Source organism: Octopus bimaculoides, chromosome 3 (genome assembly GCF_046866305.1).
Source record: "Octopus bimaculoides isolate indiv1 chromosome 3, ASM4686630v1, whole genome shotgun sequence".
Taxonomy (NCBI): Eukaryota; Metazoa; Mollusca; class Cephalopoda; order Octopoda; family Octopodidae; genus Octopus; species Octopus bimaculoides.
Window position 1 is genome coordinate 78,569,085 of NC_142930.1, and position 21,768 is coordinate 78,590,852.

Below are 21,768 nucleotides of genomic sequence, written 5' to 3' on the forward strand. Positions count from 1 at the left end.
CTTTTACCTGGCACGAACCCAAACTGCATCTCATCTAAATTGATTTGCTCCCTAATTAGTTGGGCTATGACCCTCTCTGTAACTTTCATAACCTGATCTAACAGCTTGATGCCTCTGTAATTATTTGTATCTAAAGCGTCACCTTTACCTTTGTAGCAGTTGACTATGATGCTGCTACACCAGTCATTGGGTATGACTCCTTCGTGTATCACCTGGTTCGTAATACGGGTGAGTAGGCTATAGCCAACACTGCCAGATATTTTGAGCATTTCTGCAGTGATTCCTGATGGGCCGGGGGCTTTCCCGGTCTTCATACTCTTAATTGCTTTATCTACCCCGGTACTATCAACTCGGATAGCTGGTCCCTCTATTGGGTCGACATACGGCAGGCTCTCTTCCTCCCATTCATTCTCTTTATTAAGCAATCTATCGTAGTGGCATCTCCAGACCTCTTTCTTTGCATCCTCATTTAGTGCAAGCGTACCATCATCCATGCGAAAACATTTCTCTCCTACAACATCACTATTCTCTCTCCTACACTGTCTTGCGACACGAAATACCTCGAGTCTTTGGTCCTCACGGCGCAGAACATTGGCAAATCTTTTCTTATCTGCTTCCCCTCTGGCTAAATAAACCTGTCGCCTAGCCTCCCTTCTGGCACATTGGTACAATTCCCTGCTACCACCGTTCTTCCAGTCCTTCCAAGCCTGTTTCTTTTGTCTAATAGCCCTGTCTACCTCCTTGTTCCACCACCACGTTACTCTGGGTCGGGAGGGGACCTTACACCACCCACAAATCTGGTCGGTGGCTTTCAACAGGTTGTCCCGCAGAAATCTCCAATTGTCTTCCACGTTGTATGATGCTATATCCCCTTCTATTTCGTTAAATGCTTCAAGTAACTTGTCTCTAAGTCTCTGTCTATTTGCAGGGTCTTTAAGCTTCCACACCCTTCTCCTCCAAGCCTGTCTAATTCTGGGCACCCATTTTGCCTTGATCCCAAAGTCGCTAACTACTAATCTGTAGTGAAGAATTGTGAATACCAACAAATAATGCAAGTACAGTAAATAAATTATTTAAACTGTAAATCGATGTTATCCAATTATTTACTTCGAAGGCATCCACATGCCTATCGCCTCTGTTTACTTCAATACCTTCTGATACACCTTTAACCACTACAGCTGCAGAAGAAAAAACATGGGCAAGAAATGAATTTCATAAAGCTGACAATATGGTAAGATAGGATTGAAAACAAGTTAATGCTTGGTTTGCAGGTGAAATACAACCTACATGAGCTTCGAACCCCTTGTTGCCAGATGCTGTAACATGGTTTGTATCCAATATAGTAGTAGTACCACTATTAGGATAATGGCCTACGATACATGCTACCAGTGTGATACAATGCAGCAGCAATAAGAATGTAACAATCTCTCATGAACCAACAAATATTCCAAATGAACAAACCAACTGACACCTTCCAACTTCACTGTGAAATAGCATGAACTTCTATGAACCATATATATTCTCTCGGTTCAGTCTATTCCTCACAAGGGGGTATCTTGACTCTCATCACAATACTGAGATTGTAAGAGATGACTTGTTACTAACTCTGGTCTTGAAGGAGTATCCTGTTCTGCCAACATATTTCCATTTATTTATTCTTACAGTTCTGTTACTGCTGAAAACTACTTCTGCCTGGTACTGGCATTTATATGAACAATGTAGACAAAAGACAAGTATCAAATACCATAATACATAAATTCTTTATTTATTAAAATTATCTTCAATTGTAGAAGTATCATAATTACCAAATGGTAATCGATTAGCATATTCAATATTCAAATATACTAGAACATATTAAGAATAAAGTTATCATTTTGATTCTCACTATTCATTGTATACATGAGGATTTATCATCATTTGAGTGATACCAGCACAGATCAACAAACCATTTCTGGTCTCTCTGCAATTCTCCTTGTCTACACACCTTGCTTTACTGAGTATTCTCTGCATTCACATTTACTGTATACAAAGTACTTCCCTCTGGTGCTGGTACAATGACACAGAGCACCCACTTCATGTTCCATTGAGAACAAACTGTTTGACATGGAGTTGGCTAGCAGGAAGCTGTCTAGACTCCATTTGTCTGTTGTGGCATGGTTTCTTTGACTGGATGCCCTCCCTAATGCCAACTACTTAACAGTCATGCTTTTTGCATGCTACTGGCATGAGTGCATTTACATAGCACCAGCACAGGTGCTTTAATGCAGCACTGGCATGGGTGCTTTTTAAGTGGCACCAGCACCTGAAAATGCAAGCCTGTATGTGTGGAAGACAGTGATTTTACTTAGCTTGATGCATCTTAACAAGTACAGTAAATCACCACGTCTCCCAGTCCCTTGTCCTCTCCTCAGTGAGGCTCAGCGTCCAAAGATCCTTTTTCACTACAATGTCCTACATCTTCATGAATCTTCCCCTTCCACAATTAGAGCTTGGCAATTCTTTACACAGCTGTCCTCATCCATATGCATCACATGACCAAACCACACAGTCTTCTCCCATGCACACAACATCTCATATATATATATATATATATATATAAATTTTGCCTGTGCAATTAATTTTCTGCTGTGCACAATATCCCTAGAAAATGAAAGAAATGATGTCCTAGTGACCATGGTTCTTATTTTAGAACCAAACTCTAACTTCCAGAGCATGAGATATCTGAAAGAAATCACCTTAGAAGATGGACTCAATTAAACAGGACTGTAAAAACGTTAATTTATCCTTTGTACACATATGGGTTCAAATTGAATAAAAAAGTAGGTGAAATGTAGTGTGTTCTTCCCCTCATGATGTTCACATTCACCTGAAAGGTGAGACAACAGTGGTATCAATATTCAATAAAATGCAGGTATAATATTTAAAAGGCACTTCAATTTTTATATGAAGACATTGTTGGCAAAATATTAACTATCTTTGTGGTCCTCAAAAATGAGATAAGATAATGATTCTGTTTGATGAGATCAGCTTCACCTTTTTGTTACTACATTTCTGATGAAATACACTACCTTTGTTTCAATTAATTTTGAAAATAATGAAGTATTTAATAAAATAATTTTGTCGTTATCAAGGTGTTTAGAATATAAACTTACAAGAAATTTTGATGGAAAGCTTTCATTTAGGTTTGCTTTAAACAAAAAAGTTTATATCATCGAAACAGGGGCAGTTTCAAGTTGGCTGGTATCAAAAGGGTTAAAGAATCAAGAGATGCTTTCTTAATAAGAACAGTTAGAAGTTCCATGTCCTGGTTAAAGCCAATTGTCTTCCTTTATGCAGCTAAATCCTATTGGGAAAGGCATGAACATTACACAGTTTCATTCCTTTCTCATATAGATTTATGGCTAACAATCTAAGTTACATATCAATATAATATGTAAGTTTGAAATCTAAAGAAATATATCACATATAACTTAATATCATAATCTATGATATTTAGTGTATATACATGTATATTGTGTGTGCGCCCTCGTTCATGTGTATACATATATGTATGCTTGTGTATATGTGTTTGTGTGTGTGTATATATATATATATATATATATATATATATACACATACATACATACATACATACATATATATAATATATATATATATATAGATTCAAGGCTTGAATATGGTACTTATGCGAAGGCACCCGAATATCACATCCCAAAAGGATGGGTGATTAAAATCAAATAATAAGCAACACGGATTTCAAAAGTGATTGCAGTACGCACGTTTCATGCTACTTCAATTTATTTAAGTAATGTGAGCATTACCTTAAATGCAATATGAAGAGCAATCTTCAGCTGCACGAAAAAATGTAGAAAAAAAGACATATTACAAATGTGGCAACATATTAAAACCAAGTGGGAGAGAGCAGAGGAAGAATATATAAGTCCATCTTGACATAGCAGGGTCTATACACACACATATGTGGACGTTAAACGATGATGATGATGATGATGATGATATATATATATCATTGTTATCATTTAGTATCTGTCTACCATGCTGGTATGAGTTGGATGTTTTGATCAGATCTCACAAACTGGAGGGTTGCACTGAGTTCCAATGTCTGCTTTGGCACAGTTTCTATGGCTAGATACCATTCTTAAAGCCAGTCACTTTACAGAGTGTACTGACAGCTTTTTTTCATGACACAATTATATATACCGGCAGACGGAGTTAGACAAACCATCGATGACTATTTGAGTAGTCACTACTGATGATGCCTACAGAATAGGTGATACTAATGTTGTCTAGTGATTTTTGAGTTACCTCCCCTGCCAGTGTATATATATATATATATATATATATATATATATATATATATATATATATATATATATATATATATATATATATATATATACTTGGAAGAAGATGCATGGTGTTCAATCATATAATAATATAAATAATATATATATATATATATATATATATATATATATATATATATATGCATATATACATGCGTATATGTACATACTTACATCTATAGTTATATATATATATGCATAAGTGGGCACAGGATGTCACGAGATATGTACAACAAAAATATGAAGTACGAGTACATGGAATATGAACTATCTTTTCGAACAACAAAAGACACAAATGGAAAACAAGACAAACAACATAAAGAACGACCCTCCATCAGTCGTTGGCTGTTCTTCTACTCTCACAACAAGATACGCTTTCAATAGTTGCTCTCACAAAGCAAATTAAATAAAATTTGGGATGTTGCAGAGTGTCAAAATTGGTAACAAAAACAGGACAGTGAAAACAAGCAAGAAGGGCTGCTAAACCTAAATTAGGTTGTGGTGGCAAACGCGTAAATAAAGCTTGGACAGGAGATAGACAAGAACATGTCTTCCTTGTTCCAGCTACGACAGAGAGAAAGAAAGAAACACAAGTTAGGAGAAAAAAGAAAAATGGCAGATGGTCATGTGAGCAAGGGAGGAGTGAGAGAGAGAGAGTGACAGTAATAGGATAGAGTAGTAGGAGAGGAGGAGGTAAAAGGATAAGAGAGAGAAAGAGAAAAACGAAGGAGTAAAAAGATAGTATAGAGTGCACATCAGAATTATTAAGATAAAACTTACTTGGAAGAGGATGTGTGGTGTTCAATCATGTAATAATATAAATAATATATATATATATATATATATATATATATATATATATATATATATATATATATATATATATATATATATATGCATATATACATATGTATATGTACATACTTACATCTATACATATATACATACATGCATACATACATACATACATACATATATATATATATATATATATATATATATATATATATATATATATATATATATATGCATATGTTGGCAGAGGATGTCACGAAACATGTACAACAAAAAATACGTAGTACGAGTTAATGGAATATGAACTATTTTTTCGAACAACGAATGACACAAATAGAAAACAAGATAAACAACATAAAGAACGACCCTTTATCAGTTGTTAGCTGTTTTTCTACTCTCATATTTTGAGCATTTAACAAGATATGCTTTTGATAAAACAGTTGCTCCTTCAAAGTAAATCAAATAAAATTTGGGATTTTGCGGCGGATCAAAATTGGTAACACAAACAGGATAGTGAAAACAAACAGGAAAGGCTGCTAATATTATTATATGATTGAACGCCACACATTCCTCTTCCAAGTAAGTTTTATCTTAATAATTCTGATGCGCACTCTATACTATCTTTTTACTCTTTCGTTTATCTCTCTCAATCTTTTACCTCCTCCTCTCCAACTACTCTATCTTATTACTCTATCACTCTCTCCCTCACTCCTTCTCCCTTGCTCATGTAACCATTGGCCATCTTTCTTCTCCTAACTTGTGCTTCTTTCCTTCTCTCCATTGTAGCTGGAACAAGGAAGATGTGTTCTTGTCTATCTCCTGTCCAAGCTTTTTTTATGCGTTCGCCACCACAAACTCGTTTAGGCTTAGCAACCCTTCCTGTTTCTTTTCACTATCCTGTTTGTGCTACCAATTTTGACCCTCCACAAAATCCCAAATTTTATTTAATTTGCTTTGTGGGAGCTACCGTTTTATTGAAAGCATATCTTGTTAAATGCTCAAAATACGAGAGTAGAAAAACAGCCAACAACTGATGAAGGGTCATTCTTTATGTTGTTTGTCTTGTTTTCCATTTGTGTCTTTCGTCGTTCGAAAAAATGTACTCATACTTTGTATTTTTTGTTGTACATGTTTCATGATGTTCTGTGCCCACATATGCACACACACATATATATATACGTATAGATGTAAGTATGTACATATACATATGTATATATATTATTTATATTATATATGTGTGTGTGTGTGTGTGTGTGTGCTCTTCTTACAGCATTACATATATTTATATATATATATATATATACTAGCAGTATAACCCGACGTTGTCCGGGTGTGACTTATTACGCCATCTACGATAAGTCTTGCTAGGTGAAAATCAACTAAAAAAGAAAGCTTTACAACAAAAAAACCCTTATGATGTAAATATGTTCATAATTCAAAAGACGATGAAATTAATAGGGAAAGTCTGAAGGCTGTTTTGCATAAAATTATTAAGCGTACGTAAATTTTATCCGTCTAATTGGCTATAGAAATGCTTGTGCAAAACAACTTTTTGCGTTGCCCTGATTATACATAGCAGGGCAATCCCTTTTTGCAGGAGCTAGGATGGCAATTTGTGATGAAGCAATTGCTGGCAATCTGTTGCTACACAGTTCTGCCAGAATTCTATCAGATTGTGCAGAAGATGTTGATGCACCATTTTGCATTACGTTCAAAGTAGCTTCTGGAATGTGGTGAATTGCTGCAGTCTGTTGCTGTCATTTTAAACCAGTTGCTTTCTTTCCCCAGCAAGCTCTCTTCTTTGGAGGCATAATCTATGTACATATTAAACAGAACAACAAAAGTTATAATAGATGGCAGGGTCGGTAGTTTTCACATTCCGGTAATTTTTCAGATTAACACCCGCACGATTACCTAGCCCTAACCCTAACCTTAAACCCTAACCCTAACCTTAAACCCTAACCCTAAACCCTAAACCCTAATCCTAACCCTAAACCCTAACCTTAAAACCCTAATCCTGACCCTAAAACTGTAACCATAACACTAACCCTAATCCTAACCCTAACCCTGAACCCTAACCCTAACCCTAACCCTAACCCTAAAACCCTAACCCTGACCCTAAAACCCTAACCCTAACACCCTAGTGAAAATCGTGCAAGTGTTAATCTGAAAAATTACCCACATTTCTAATGAAGTTCACTGATTTTGCAAAGTGTTGTCCTATCGGTCAAACTAAAGCGTTTGACCTGGTGACAAAAATTTTTAAAAATTAGTCTAATAGATGTAAAACAACTTGCTGGGAACAAATATGAAGAAAAAAATGCGCGCTCGCGAACGGTGGGTGGCTGGGGAGAGGGATCGGAACATTCACATCGTGAATGTTTCGAGACGCCTCACCGGAGCCAAGAAACAAAAGAAAAGTAGTGTAATAGATGTAAAACGACTTGCTCTGAACGAATAGGAAAAAAAAAAGTGCTCTCGCGAAAGGCGGGGTGGCGAGGGGACTCGGAACATTCACATCGTCATACATCGTCAGTCCATCTATTACACTATTTTTCTTTTGTTTCAGCGGGAGAGAAGAGTGAGAGAGGAAGAGAGAGAGAGAGGGAGAGAAAGGAATAGAAAACGGGAGCAATGAAGAGAGAGAAAGAGAGGAAGGGAGAACGGAAGACAGTTATAATATAACAATGCGTGTGCATGTTTATATAAGTAACACACACAAACTAAATCATATCTGTAATGTTCATGTGTTTATGTGTATGTTGTTGTCACAGATCACGTATGTGTGGTTGTGTGTGTTTTTACGTTTCTATGTTATGAAAAATATGTTAGAGGTAGAGGGATAGAAGAAAACTATTAAATGAGAGAGAGAAAGAAGTAAGAGTTAAAAGTTCTTAAACAAAGTTAATCTATGACTTTGTATGTATCACTTTCTCTCTCTCTCTCTCTTTTACTCTTACTCTCTATATTATATGTTGAGCACGTGATTGATGTGTAAGAACGCTGGTACAGGTAGAAGGAAAGAAATATAAAAGTTGCTAAAAACAACAGCCAAATCTCCCTTAAATCACACAAAGTAAACGGAATTTTAAAAATCTAATTACTGCACTGGAAAGTTCACATCGAGAAAATTCCATTGATGTAAAAATTTTTACAAAAAAGTGGAAAATGTGGATTTCCAAACACTTTTAAAAAGGCTTCACACAGACACACAACTTCAGCTTTATATATTATGACTAGCAGTATAACCCAACCTTGTCTTGGTGTGACTTATTACGCCATCTACGATAAGTCTTGCTAGGTGAAAATCAACTAAAAAAGAAAGCTTTCCAATGAAAAAACCCTTATGATGTAAATATGTTCATAATTCAAAAGACGATGAAATTAATAGGGAAAGTCTGAAGGCTGTTTTGCGTAAAATTATTAAGCGTACGTAAATTTTATCCGTCTAATTGGCTATAGAAATGCTTGTGCAAAACAACTTTTTGCGTTGCCCTGATTATACATAGCAGGGCAATTCCTTTTTGCAGGAGCTAGGATGGCAATTTGTGATGAAGCAATTGCTGACAATCTGTTGCTACACAGTTCTGCCAGAATTCTATCAGATTGTGCAGAAGATGTTGATGCACCATTTTGCATTATGTTCAAAGTAGCTTCTGGAATGTGGTGAATTGCTGCAGTCTGTTGCTGTCATTTTAAACCGGTTGCTGTTTTTCCCCAGCAAACTCTCTTCTTTGGAGGCATAATCTATGCATATTTTAAACAGAACAACAAAAGTTATAATAGATGGCAGGGTCGATAGTTTTCACATATCTGTAATTTTTCAGATTAACACCCGCACGATTACCCAACCCTAATCCTAAACCTAATCCTAACACTAACCCTAACACTAACCCTAACACTAACTCTAAACCCTAACCCTAACCCTAAAACCCTAACCCTGACCCTAAAACCCTAACCCTAACACCCTAGTGAAAATCGTGGTATATTTACAAAACATTGACGAACATGAGTTATATTTTACTGAATGATTGTGTACTTGCACGTGTATGCGTTTGAGAGAGCGAGAGAGGAAGAGGTAGAGAGAGGGGGAGAAAGGAATAGAGGTAGTTAAAAGTTTTCTTATGACGGCTTCTCTTCACTGCCTGTTACTTCATTAGAAATCTACGGATGCACATAAGCACATAATACAGAAAAATGAAACAAATATGGACGACTTGCTCCGAAACACCACCGAGTGGGGAACACTTCTCAAAAATAACCTGCAGTTGTATCCTTCAAAATTCCTACATGCTTGAAATGTACATACATCAAGGTATATTTGTAGAAAATTTCACGAAAAAAATATTCATTTTCTTGGAAGTTAAGAGGAATTTAAGTGGAATTTCCGAAAATTGTCCCCCACCCGCACTCCCAAAACACTTTCACCAAAATTTTTTTGTATATTCGGAATCTACATAATAAATAATATATGCATAGAAAATTTCATTAAAAAATATTCATTTTTCTGAAAGTTATGACCTTCCAAAGTCAGTGAGTACAACTCTGTAGTTATGCCACATTGATGAACATGAATTATATTTTTGTGAATGATTGTGTTTACTTGCACGTGTATGCGTTTGAGAGAGCGAGAGAGGAAGGTGGGGAAATGAATAGAGAACAAGAGCAATGTGTATGTTGTTGTCACAGATCACGTATGTGTGGTTGTGTGTGTTTTTACGTAACAATGTTATGAAAAATAGGTAAAGAATACTGAGAGGAAAGTTTAATCTATGACTTTGTATGTATCACTTTCCCTCTCTCTCTCTCTCTCTCCCTCTTTTACTCTTACTCTCTATATTATATGTTGAGCGCGTGTGTAAGAACACCGTCCAGGTAGAAAGAAATGTAAAAAGTTGCTAGAAACAACAGCCAAATCTCCCTTAAATCACACAAAGTAAACGGAATTTTAAAAATCTAATTACTGCAGTGGAAAGTTCACATCGAGAAAATTCCATTAATGTAAAAATTTTGACGAAAAAGTGAAAAATGTGGATTTCTATACACTTTTAAAAAGGCTTCACACAGACACACAACTTCAGCTTTATATATTAAGATATATATATATATGTGTGTGTGTGTGTGTGTGTGTGTGTGTGCGTGCATGTGTTTGTCCCCCCAACATCGCTTGACAACCAATGCTGGTGTGTTTCCGTCCCCGTTAGTTAGCGGTTCGGCAAAAGAGACCGATAGAATAAGCACTAGGCTTTGAAAGAATAAGTCGTGGGGTCGATTTGCTTGACTAAAGGTGGTGCTCCAGCATGGCCACAGTCAAATGACTGAAACAAGTAAAATATTAAAAGATTAAATATATATATATATATATATCTATATATATATACATATACACACAGACACACACACGGGAGCAGTGAAGCAGGCAGGGGAGGGGTGTTCTTTGAGACCAGTGCCAAGTATGCGCGCGTGTGTGTGTGTAATTAAGTCCTTAGCCAGTTAATGTGTTTGGACTACTTTTGAAAGAACTGTGTGTGTTTGTGTGTATTTTTTTGAAACTGAGTGCCCAGCCTTGTGACATTTGTTGTTTTTGTTTCTATTTTTGATTTGCCCATATACATACATACATACATACATACATACATACAAAAATACCCTGTTGTTGATGTTGAAATTCCAATGAAGGGACCTTGGATCTAGGTTAGAAACTAGTTCTTTCTCTATTTTCTAGAAATTTTGAAATAAACTGAATGACATACATATACTGTGATTACATTGAGTACCACTGATCTGTTATGCCTACGCTGTTCTTTGATACCAAAGCCAAGAATGTGTATGTATGTATGTATTCTTATTGTTGCTTTTTCTCAGTATTATTTCTTTCATCTTTCTCGGGAATTCCCAAAGGAATTTTATGACCAGCTCCATATATATGTTTTTATTTTTATATTATTTTTTCTTTATTCTTGTTTTGAAAAGTAAAGTAGTAAATAAATTAGTAAAGACAGGATTTCTCGCTACATATTTCTGGGTGTTTTTAAACAAGTTTTAGTGCACCATTGTACAGGGTCCATATTGAAAACTACTGGTCTAAAAAGCACACACGGCCTCTGAAAAATTATTGTTGACCCCCAATTTACTGCATTTCATCTGTTGATCTCCAGAAATTTTGTATGACCCCCCAGTTGAGAACCTGTGATGTAAAGTATACTGACTAATTTTTACTCTGAAGTATGTAACCTATACTAACCAAATTTTACTCCCAAAGATGATGCAATGGTACAAAACGAGAGAAAATAACAAGAAATAAGAGAATGATTCATTTTGACCCAGGTACCAATTTTACCCCACTTCCATATAGTAATTCCAAGTGTTTGACAGAATGATGAAAAATATATGAAAAAAATAAGAAAAACGGTTCCATTTAATGAAACATTTGAATATATATGAAACTAGAAAAGCACTCGGAGAGCGCAAACCTCTGCCAAGCAGCTCATTTCCACTCATATACACGCATGTTGAAAATCGCCCAATTTCCCAAACCAACGTCAGTAAAAACATAACAGAAATACTATTTTATCCTCCTCCCATACTTATCTTGACCACCGTCATCATCAACACTGTCTCTGCTTTCACCACAATCACCATCAAAACTACAATCACCACAATCAGTTTCTTTACACAGTTGAAAATCCATTATCCATTATCCCATACTCATGGGACTGAGATTGTTGCAAACTTTTGATTTTTCTAATTTCAGATTGCTTTATCAAAACCAGGTCTAAACAAAATAGCTTAAAGACATACTCTGAATGTAGTCCTATATAAATCTTTAATAATTTTTTTTATACTTAAGACCATCAGAAATGCTAAGATATCAGCCTCTACCAACACTGTTGTGTTTTGATTAAAAGGTTACTGCATGGATTAGATTATTTAGATAAGTTTTGGCCAAAGTTGACTCAGCCCATGTCTAATTTAATAGCACCACCTGGAAGAGTTACACAGTCAGCTCTGGGGAACCGTAGCCCATTCAAGCAGAGGGTTATTGTTTCCAGAGACATATCTGGGTGTAGGTGGTTTATCTGGTATTTGTTGGGGGTAATCATCTAGAGATCATTTGAATGCCGTGAAGTCACTTTTCTCCTTTTTATGTGTGTCTGGCACGATGTTGAAGAGAGCAGGGCCAATTGAGGTGAAATAGTTCTGTCATAGTGTTGTGATACGACACGAACATTTCTGTAGTGGACGGATGGCATGGGGGCCTCGGACGAATTTTAAAGACGGGCAATGTTGAGGGAATATTTTCCACATCATACAGATGATATAGAGCTCACAGTGGCAGTGAAGGGAGAAAAGCCTGATCTTTTTGAGTTGATCCCAATAGTCAAGGCTTGTCCTGTCATCCTCCGCAGGCCTCCGCCAAGCAGCTCATTTTAAGATAGATATGTGAGTAAAATTACTAATAGAGAAACGAAAATAAACTTTAGAAACAGCAACGCCACCATAGGGTACGTAGAAACGATGAACGTGTTTTCAAGGAAGATAATCAAAGAAAATAACATTGTAATACTTCATGTAAAGTAAATATAACAAATGAAAAATCCTTCAAGAATCCATAATAATTCCCAGATCACTACCAAAATTTCATCATCTGTTCTTTGTGTCATTACCAACTTTTCCTGCTAGTTTCATCAAATACCGTTCACAATTTTTTGAGTTATTTTGCACACAGATGGACAAGCCAACACCAATGGAAACATAACCTCCTTCCTTGGCGGAGGTAATAATTCTAAAACTGAAAAAGAATGCTTTTAACTGTTGAGAGATGTAATTTTATGTATGTGTGTATATATATGTGTGCCTTTAACTGCTGTTGGTCAAGCGAAGGTCAAGCTCAGTCATATGTTGAAAGAAGGAATTTAGCCTAGAGACAAATAACATTTTTCTATCAATCTCTTTACTTAAACACACAAACACTCACAGATACATACATTGTCAGAAGTGTACTGTTGTTTTCATTTTCTCTGTTGTAGCTACAATTCTTTTGGGTGGGACTGGATCTAAACTGTTTTTTAATTGAATTATTTGGTGTCTCTAAGGTGGCAAAATCTATTTTTATTTATCATAAAAGGAGGATCCATTACATTTTGTAAGAAGTCAAGACACCTTTATATATTGAAAGAGGGCCTCTTCATGCCTGAATTCTTGGAGGTGGGAAGACCCACCCTGTATTAAGTACTACATACTCTTCTTAACAGGGGGCCCCCTATATCTATATGCCTAGGTCCCCTCTGCTCCCCTATAAATTCCCTTCATTCTCTTCACTTTCCCTCCTCTTTTACCTCACTCTGTCTCTTTCCTTCCTTTTTCTCGTCCCTCCCTAATTCTTCAATCCCTCTGCCCCCTACTTCTCTCCTCTCCTTCCATGTGACCGGTGTTCTGCCAAGCCTGACCTTTCTTTCTAGGTTTGACTACCATCTGTGTAGCATCTCTTATATTCCTTCCCATGACTTTCATCTCTTATGTTCCTGCTGTAAGGCTTTACTTCCACATATGTCATCTTAATTCAATTTGTCCTTAGTCGAAAAACACCTGTTGTTAATGTGCTGTTGTTTGTATTTGTAATTGTGTACCATTTCTCTGATTTTGTTGTCCTTGTTTTCATAAACATTCGCTTGCTTTCTTCCAAAGAATCTAGTGCTCTTAGTTTAGATTTTCTTGGGGTCAGCCAGATTGGAGCAGTCTCGAGTGTAACTGGCTGAAACTGCAACTATGATCTGGAACTCGACTGACAACAGAAAGCTCTGAATGGACCCATCCTTTTTTTATATCGTCTAACTGTCCAGATGTTTTGTTGTTGCCTGTTACATTCTTGTTCCATTTTTTTTTGTTTTGTTTATATATATATATATATATATATATATTTCTCTTTTACTCTGTTACTTTTTTCAGTCATTTTAGTGTGGCAATGCTGGAGTACTGCCTCTTAGTTGATGAAATCAACCTCTGGACTTATTCTTTGTAAGCCTGGTGCTTATTCTATTGATGTCTTCTGCTGAACCACTAAGTTATGGGGGATGTAAACACACCAGCATCAGTTTCTAAGCGATGGTGGGGGTGGGGGAATAAACACATACACACATACACATATAGGACAGACTTCTTTCAGTTTCTGTCAACAAATCCACTGATGCTCACCTCTTCCTTCCTTCCTTATTCATCTATCACCCCTTCCTTTCTCATTCATAAACACAAGTGTATTATTATAGTAGATTATCTCAATAACCATGGGAGCTATGAAAAAAATATGACATTACTCCTTCCTTCCTTCCATCTATCACCCCTTCCTTTCTCATTCATTAACACAAGAGTATTATTATAGTAGATTATCTCTGTAACCATGGGAGCTATGAATAAATACAAAGCCCAGCATCACCACCAGATCATTCTACACATGTGTGTAATTTTTCATGCAATTCCACTCAGTTGTTTGGCCGTGAATCCCAAGACAAGAAACAATTGCCCAAGTCAAATTTATATGTATAGATATATATATATGCATATATGGGTAGAGGATGTCACAAAACATAAACATGAAATTCAAAGGCAATCTTGGGTATGCAAACAACGAGAGAAACAAATGGAAAACAAGACATGTAACATAAAGAACGACCCTTCATCAGTTGTCGGCTGTTCATCTACTCCACATTTTGAGCTATTAACAACAATACGAGGCTTTGAAAAACAGTTACTCCCACAAACCAAAATAAATTTTGGGATTTGCAGAGGGTCAAAGTTGGTAACAAAAACAGGATAGTGGAGACATACAACAAACCAAATGAAAACAAACATGGAGGGCTGTTAGGCTAGATGAGGTAAGGTAGCAAATGCTGGAGGAATATTCTTTGACAAGAGAAAAGATAGAAGGGACAGATAAGAATGCATCTGGTCAGTGCGAAAGCCTGAAGGAAAAGAAAGATGATCATGTGAGGAAAAGAAAGATGGACGATGGTCATGTGTGAGCAATGAAAGAGAGAGACACACACACACACACACACACACACACACAGATAGAAAATGGTGAAGAGGGAAAAAAGAATTAGAGAAAGGAAGAGAGAGAACAGTACAGAGTAGAGTCGCATCAAAATTATTAAGATAAACTTGCTTGGAAATGGATGCGTGGCATTCAATCATATCATATATATATATATATATATATATATATATATATATATGCATATATACATACATACATATATGTACATACTTATACATGTATATATATATATGCATATATGGGTACAGGATGTCACAAAACGTAAACAACATGAAATACGAAGGCAATCCTGGGTATGCAAACAAAGAGAGAAACAAATGGAAAACAAGACAAGTAACATAAAGAACGACCCTTCATCTACTCCAAATTTCGAGCAATTAACATCAATATGAGGCTTCGAAAAATGGTTGCTCTCGCAAACTAATATGTTGATGACACCTTCATATTCTGGCCCTAAGAGGAAGATGTCCAAGTACTGCTGGATCATGTGAACTTAATAAGACCAGAAATAACTAGAAATTTAAAACTGAAAATTCAGAAAGCCAAGGTGTGATCTTGTCTATCCAAGGAATATTGTTCTTCAGGAATTTTACAGTGGATACTCATTATGAACATTTGTAGCTTTTGCACACAATACAGTGAACTGTAAAAGAAATGTGATTTTTTCAAATGTCATTTTTATATGGTACATTCTGAAAATTTATTTCGAGGATGTAAGTGTAAATATTCCAAATATAGCTGAGACCTAAATTACAGGTAACCTTTTAACTTTCCCTGAAATGAGATCCAAAACACAGCTGCACTGAATACCTTGGGTGGCAGTTGCAAATAATTGTCATGAAAACCAAAATGCACATGCATCTCATGGAAGTTATGGGTATAAAAATCAACTTGAACTGTGTTCCTGGCATTCGTAATTTGGATGCATCAGGTACGACCCAATTGTCAGCAGCACAGAGAGAACAAGCTATCAGCTGATTGCAAGCAGGGAAGCATGCCCTGGTTGCTGTAAAAGTTTACAATGTCCATGTCAGCACCATCTATCGCCTGCAACAGCGATACAACAATACCAACAGCACTGCAGACCATGCCCGCAGAGGGCGTCCCTAGGTGACCACACCCAAGCAGGACTGCTTCATCCACTTGCAACACCTCCATGATTGCTTCAGATCGACCAGCATGACAGCTCACAAGACCATTGGCATTGGACAGTGACCCATTAGTGATGATATGGTACAACACTGACTGGCTGCCAACAACCTGCGTTGCTGTCATCCTGCTCGAGGGCTTGTCCTCACCACTTGCCACCATCAGGCACGACTACAGTGGGCTACATAGCACTGATATTGGTGGCATCAACAATGGAGGTCGATAATCTTCTCTGATGAGAGCCAGTACTGTGTTTCCACCTTGGATGGCAGAGTGAGGGTGAGGTGTAGGAAGGGTGAACGCTACAGCGGCACATGTGTTATGGAGAGAGACACGTGGGGTGGCCTAAGCATCATGGTTTGGGGTGCTATAGGCCTGAATCAGAGAATTGGACCCCATGTGTTTCAAAATGTTGGTGTGTGGTGAAGGAATGGCGTCACAGCACAGTGCTACATTGATCAGATTCTAAGATCTCACATTGTGCCCTTCTTTGTATTCCAGCAGGACAATACTCCCTCCCAGCGTCACCATAGACTTCCTGTGTCAGCACAACATCAGAACCATGCCGTAGTCGGTTCTCAGCCCGGATTTGAGCCCAATTCGAGCCCTGTGAGATGAAATCCAGAGATGGCTGAACCAGGTGGTCCCAAGGCCAACAACTCATGTGAAACTGGAGGGAGCTTTCCTCAGGGTGTGGGCACAGGTACCAATGGCTTTTTTGAACCGCCTCACGCACTCCATGTACCGATAGTGTATGACCATTTTGAACACCCAGGGAGGACATACACGGTATTGAACATGTCACGCCCCACAATCTCGATGTGCTAGATCTGCCCACTACCAAAACACATGAAAGTGCATCCAAGAAATTGACTTTATCGAAATTTATCTCTGATATAATGAAATTAAAACATATTTCAGTCACACACATCTCGCGTTTCTTTTGCGGTTCACAAAATGTAATTATCACAAAGTTTAGTAAAACACCCATCGTCATTATTGATGGATTAGGTATACTTTGAAAGTTGAAAGAAAGGAATTAGTACAAATGTGTTTAAAGACTTTTTATCGTTTGTACGGGAGTATAATCTTTTTCAGAGTTGCCTCCCGTGAGTAGCCATGGCAACTGGTACCAACAAAGCAAGTTGCCACTTGACAAAATTTCTGTAGAAACGTTGAAGTTAAAATTCTTTTAAAGTTTGTTTTGTATCTGCTTTGCGTCTGAGACAAAAATGAAGCTGAAAAGGTTCCTAGTACGATACTACCCACCAGGTATCCTATTTCACTTGTCACCGATAATTTTAGCTTAGCGATCTTTTTGCTTTGTTAACTTATTCTTTTATATCTTTGAAATATGTTCGTTAAAAATATTACGGCCAAAATTATTTCTTAACGTATTACATTATCGATAATAGAAATCTTAGACGTAAGGGGACACGAAAACAATAGATAGAGGTACATAAATATTTATGGTTGAGGAATCCTTGTTAGTTTACATTTTTAAAAATATTTTAAATGAGATCTTAGATAACCTTCATTAATAATTTGGATATCCTTCGGAGTTGGTATCACAAAATTGATTTCCTTAAAAATTCTTTTTTTTCTCTCCAATTTGCAATGATACACAAGGTCTCGCGCACGCATACACACACACTATCTTTTTGTTTGTTTTCATGAATCACTTATATATTTTTTATGTATGTGTTTATGTGTATGTATGTATGTATGTATCTATGAATATTTGTGTAAGTAATGATGTGTTTATGTGCATGTATGTGTATTTGTGTATTCATGTATAGGTCCGTGTGCGAAAAATTTTATACGGAAATTGCCGAACAAATACATAAAACAACGATCTTTAGCTTAAGTTTTGGGATCCCGTCTCTGAGGGATAGCTAATAATTTTTATGGTCTTTATTAAATTGTCTCATTAAAAAACATAATAACATAATTCAAAAATTGTTCACTGTCATCAGAATATGGCAATCTAAGTATATAATCGGGATCCTTTCTAATCTGGTGTTGTTATTGACTTGTTTCAGAAACATTTTAGAAAAATATTCGAGGGTTAAAGTCTGATTATTTTTACCCAATCAAAACAGGATTTGGAAGCTAGCACTTTGTCCGTAATGACAACAGTACGATGACATACCTTTCAGCGATGGAAGTTTTGATAAGTTTTAATAAATAAAGTCAAGTGAATTGTTGGAACAGACATGTAAACAATATATAAAATGAAAAATCCTCAATGAATACATTCTTTGTAGCGAATATTCAAAAACGAAAGTTTGCAATAGAGTCTAGAAGTTTATCAAACTAATGACTATTTTTGTATCTCCTGCGCCATATAAACACGCAGAAATAGAGTCAGCCATAGAACTGTGGGTTCTACAGCTCGTTTATATTCCCTCGTTATATTCCAGAGGCGAATGTGCTTTCCAATTGTTCGCTTGTGGTATCATCTTTCGAGTTAAGGAACTCAACATTGTGGTTCACTGTTCTCCTCAGTTTTCAGTTTCTCTATCATTTTCGAAAGGTTAAACGAATTAACTGTGATCGTATTTCTATTTAAGTTGAAAACGTTCAAGAAAATACACTGTTCAAATTTATGAAAGGAGGTAGGGATCTATTTTAAAACGGGGGCGCCAGTTTTCATTTATGTTTTATGCAGTGTTTTGGGTACGGAAAGACTTTCAAACTTCGTATACTTATCTATTTTGTGTTATAGAACAGATAAATATTTTTGTATTCGAATTTATTTCATGTAAAAAATTGTCTTATTTCGATAATTTCTACTAATCACTGACGTCTATTCAGTTGAAAACAGTTAGCGCTGTAACGGTGTATATCGTATTAATCCCCTAACCCTAACCCTAACCCTAACTAGACTGTTAACCGTAACCGTAACCCTAACCCTAAAACTAACCCTAACTCTAGAATCCGAGCTCTAAAATTGTTACACACATAGATACGCACAGCGTAATTTATTATATAAACAATATATGCGTATAAATTACGATTAAACCGGATGAAATATGTCACAGGGAATAACATTTTTATGACCGCCCAGCAGAAACTCTATTGAGCTGAATAGACGTCAGTGATTGGTTGAAATTATGAAATACGACAACTTTAACATGGAATAACTTGCAAATTCCTTTTTTTGTTAAGAAGACTAAGAGTAAAAGATGTTTTATATGACACATTCTACCAGTGTCCCAAGTTTCAAAGAAAATACTGGCGCCCCCATTTTAAAATAGATCCGGAGGTAGTTTACAGGGCAGCAACCAAAAATATCCATTTCTCAAAATAAATAAATAAATCAATAAAACAAAATAAGGTAAAAAAAAAAAAAAAACACACAAGCGAAGCAGACCTTGGTTTGTTACTATGGAAACTGGCATCAATATGTTGGCTTTTGATTGGCTAAAATTACCCAAAATTTGCAAACTTTGAAAGCTATTAACTTTTATTAATTTGTGGCAAAAATGAATTTCATTTCCATAATAACCATCTGAAACTACATCAATACACCAAATTTTAAATTAGTGGGAACAAAATTTAACCCTCTAGAACCTGCTCATACATCCAGCAACGCAAATATTATTTTCAGTGTAAATTTGATATTTAAATGGATTAAAAAACAAAAAGTTGATTCTCTTCAAAATCATTAGTAGGTTATGAAATATAATATGGTCCAAATTTGGCACAACAGGCCATTAAAGAAATCTCACCGAATGGTCCAAATTTGGTCTTTGCATCTCAGTAAACGTTTCAAAGAGTTAAAATTTCATCTAGCACTATTAAACAACAAAACTGTTATTTACAAACTATTTAACACAATGTTAGTCAAACTGAGTTGATTCGCTGATGTCACTTGAAAACATGGGGCTTTACTACAGATGATTTTGCCAGGAATGGTGTCACAGTGCATGATGAAGGGTGTCTGACTTTCTTGATGGATAGCAGTGCTTCAGCAATCATCCCTTGGAAAACACTGAGTTTCATTGGGTGTAAATCCAACAACCTGGCATGACGTTTATACTAACGCCAGCTGTTAGTAACATCAGCATCAATCATCTTCGCTAGATACAGGGTCCTATCCACCCCAAGTGGTGCATAGCATGTAGCTCCTTCAGTTCGGAGTCACCCAGCCGACACGCCGCTGCTATCCCTTTCCTTGCTTCCTCTGGTTCCTCCAGCCACGCCCTTTTCACCCTGGTCAGTGCGTCCGCCCTGTTTCTTTCCAAAGGCATGAAAACCACGTTCAGCTTCAGTCCGAACTCGGCAATCAGCTCTCCTACAACTCCTAGGCGGCATTTCACCAACATCTCTGCGGCACCTTTCATCCGGACTCTCTTCTCGCTGGTAATCACTGTTCCTACCCAGCCGACCACGGTGGCTGAATCCGTCCGGATCTCGATCGAGCGCAGCCCCCATCTCAGGGTCAAGTTCACCCCTTTCAGCACCGCGTCTAGTTCGGCGACATTGATGTGGATGAAGTCGTCCGCTTTCTGTAGCCAGGCCGCATCCTCCAGCTCAGCACCTTCAATCTCCAACACAACCCCTATCGCTATACTGCTAGCATCACACCAAACTGTCCTGCATTCCGTCTTGGGCACATACCAGTTTCCCCTAACCGGGTCTTCTGCTTTCATCCTCTCTAGGATTTCCCGCATCATCACCACCGTCGCCTCTCCTACTTTGTCACTCCAACTCTCCCCCTCTGCTCATCTCTTGGTGTAACTGCATGCAGTGCGTAGCCATCCAGCGATTGGGTAGTGTCCAATCAACTTCCCACAAACCGAGAACAACTCTCTCCTGCTGACGCTGGAACTCAGCTCTGGGATCTCGTTTCCTCTCCGGAACACCTGCTCACTCGATCTATCTTTTTGTAGTTTCAGCCCCAGCGCAGCTCCCCCCACCATTGACTCAGGTGGCTTCACAGTCAGCCCAAACCTCTCCAGGTATCTCACTACCTCGGTGGCTGGCACTACAGTCTTGTCAACCAAAATGTCGTCGATGTAGGAACTGGTGGCCTTCCTTATCCTCTCCTCTTTCCCTGGGATGGACTTGAGCACCATTGCCATAATTTTCGGAGCGGAATTCAGCCCGAAACCCAGCCTGGTTAAACAGTACGTCTGGCTCTTGTACCGCACTAGCTGGTATCGTCACAGCTTGTCACTCACACGGAGCTGCAAATATGCCGACTTCAAGTCGATGATCGTCGCTGCCTTGGTCGACTGTCTCCACACACGTAACGTCTCACCGCAAACGTCCGTTGCCTCGCCTCCCGTGTGGCACGATATATGTTCGTCCAGCTCCCTAACGTCCAGCACCGGTCTGACCTTTCCTCTCGTCGGTTGCACCACCACCATCAGAGGTAGCACTCCACTCACCACTTCT

At 37.4% G+C, this 21,768-nt stretch overlaps 1 protein-coding gene across 2 annotated transcripts in view; it reads left to right on the top strand.

Annotated features, from left to right (window-relative positions):
• The first annotated feature begins 17,475 nt into the window (after window positions 1-17,475).
• The window catches only part of LOC106881172 (uncharacterized), a 160,226-nt gene continuing 155,933 nt past the window's right edge, over window positions 17,476-21,768 (top strand). For both annotated transcript variants that reach the window (XM_052966313.2, XM_052966314.2), the window contains exon 1: window positions 17,476-17,634. In XM_052966313.2, coding sequence (XP_052822273.1) covers window positions 17,595-17,634 — 40 coding nt within the window. In that variant the 5' untranslated portion in view covers window positions 17,476-17,594. The remainder of the gene's footprint in view (window positions 17,635-21,768) is intronic.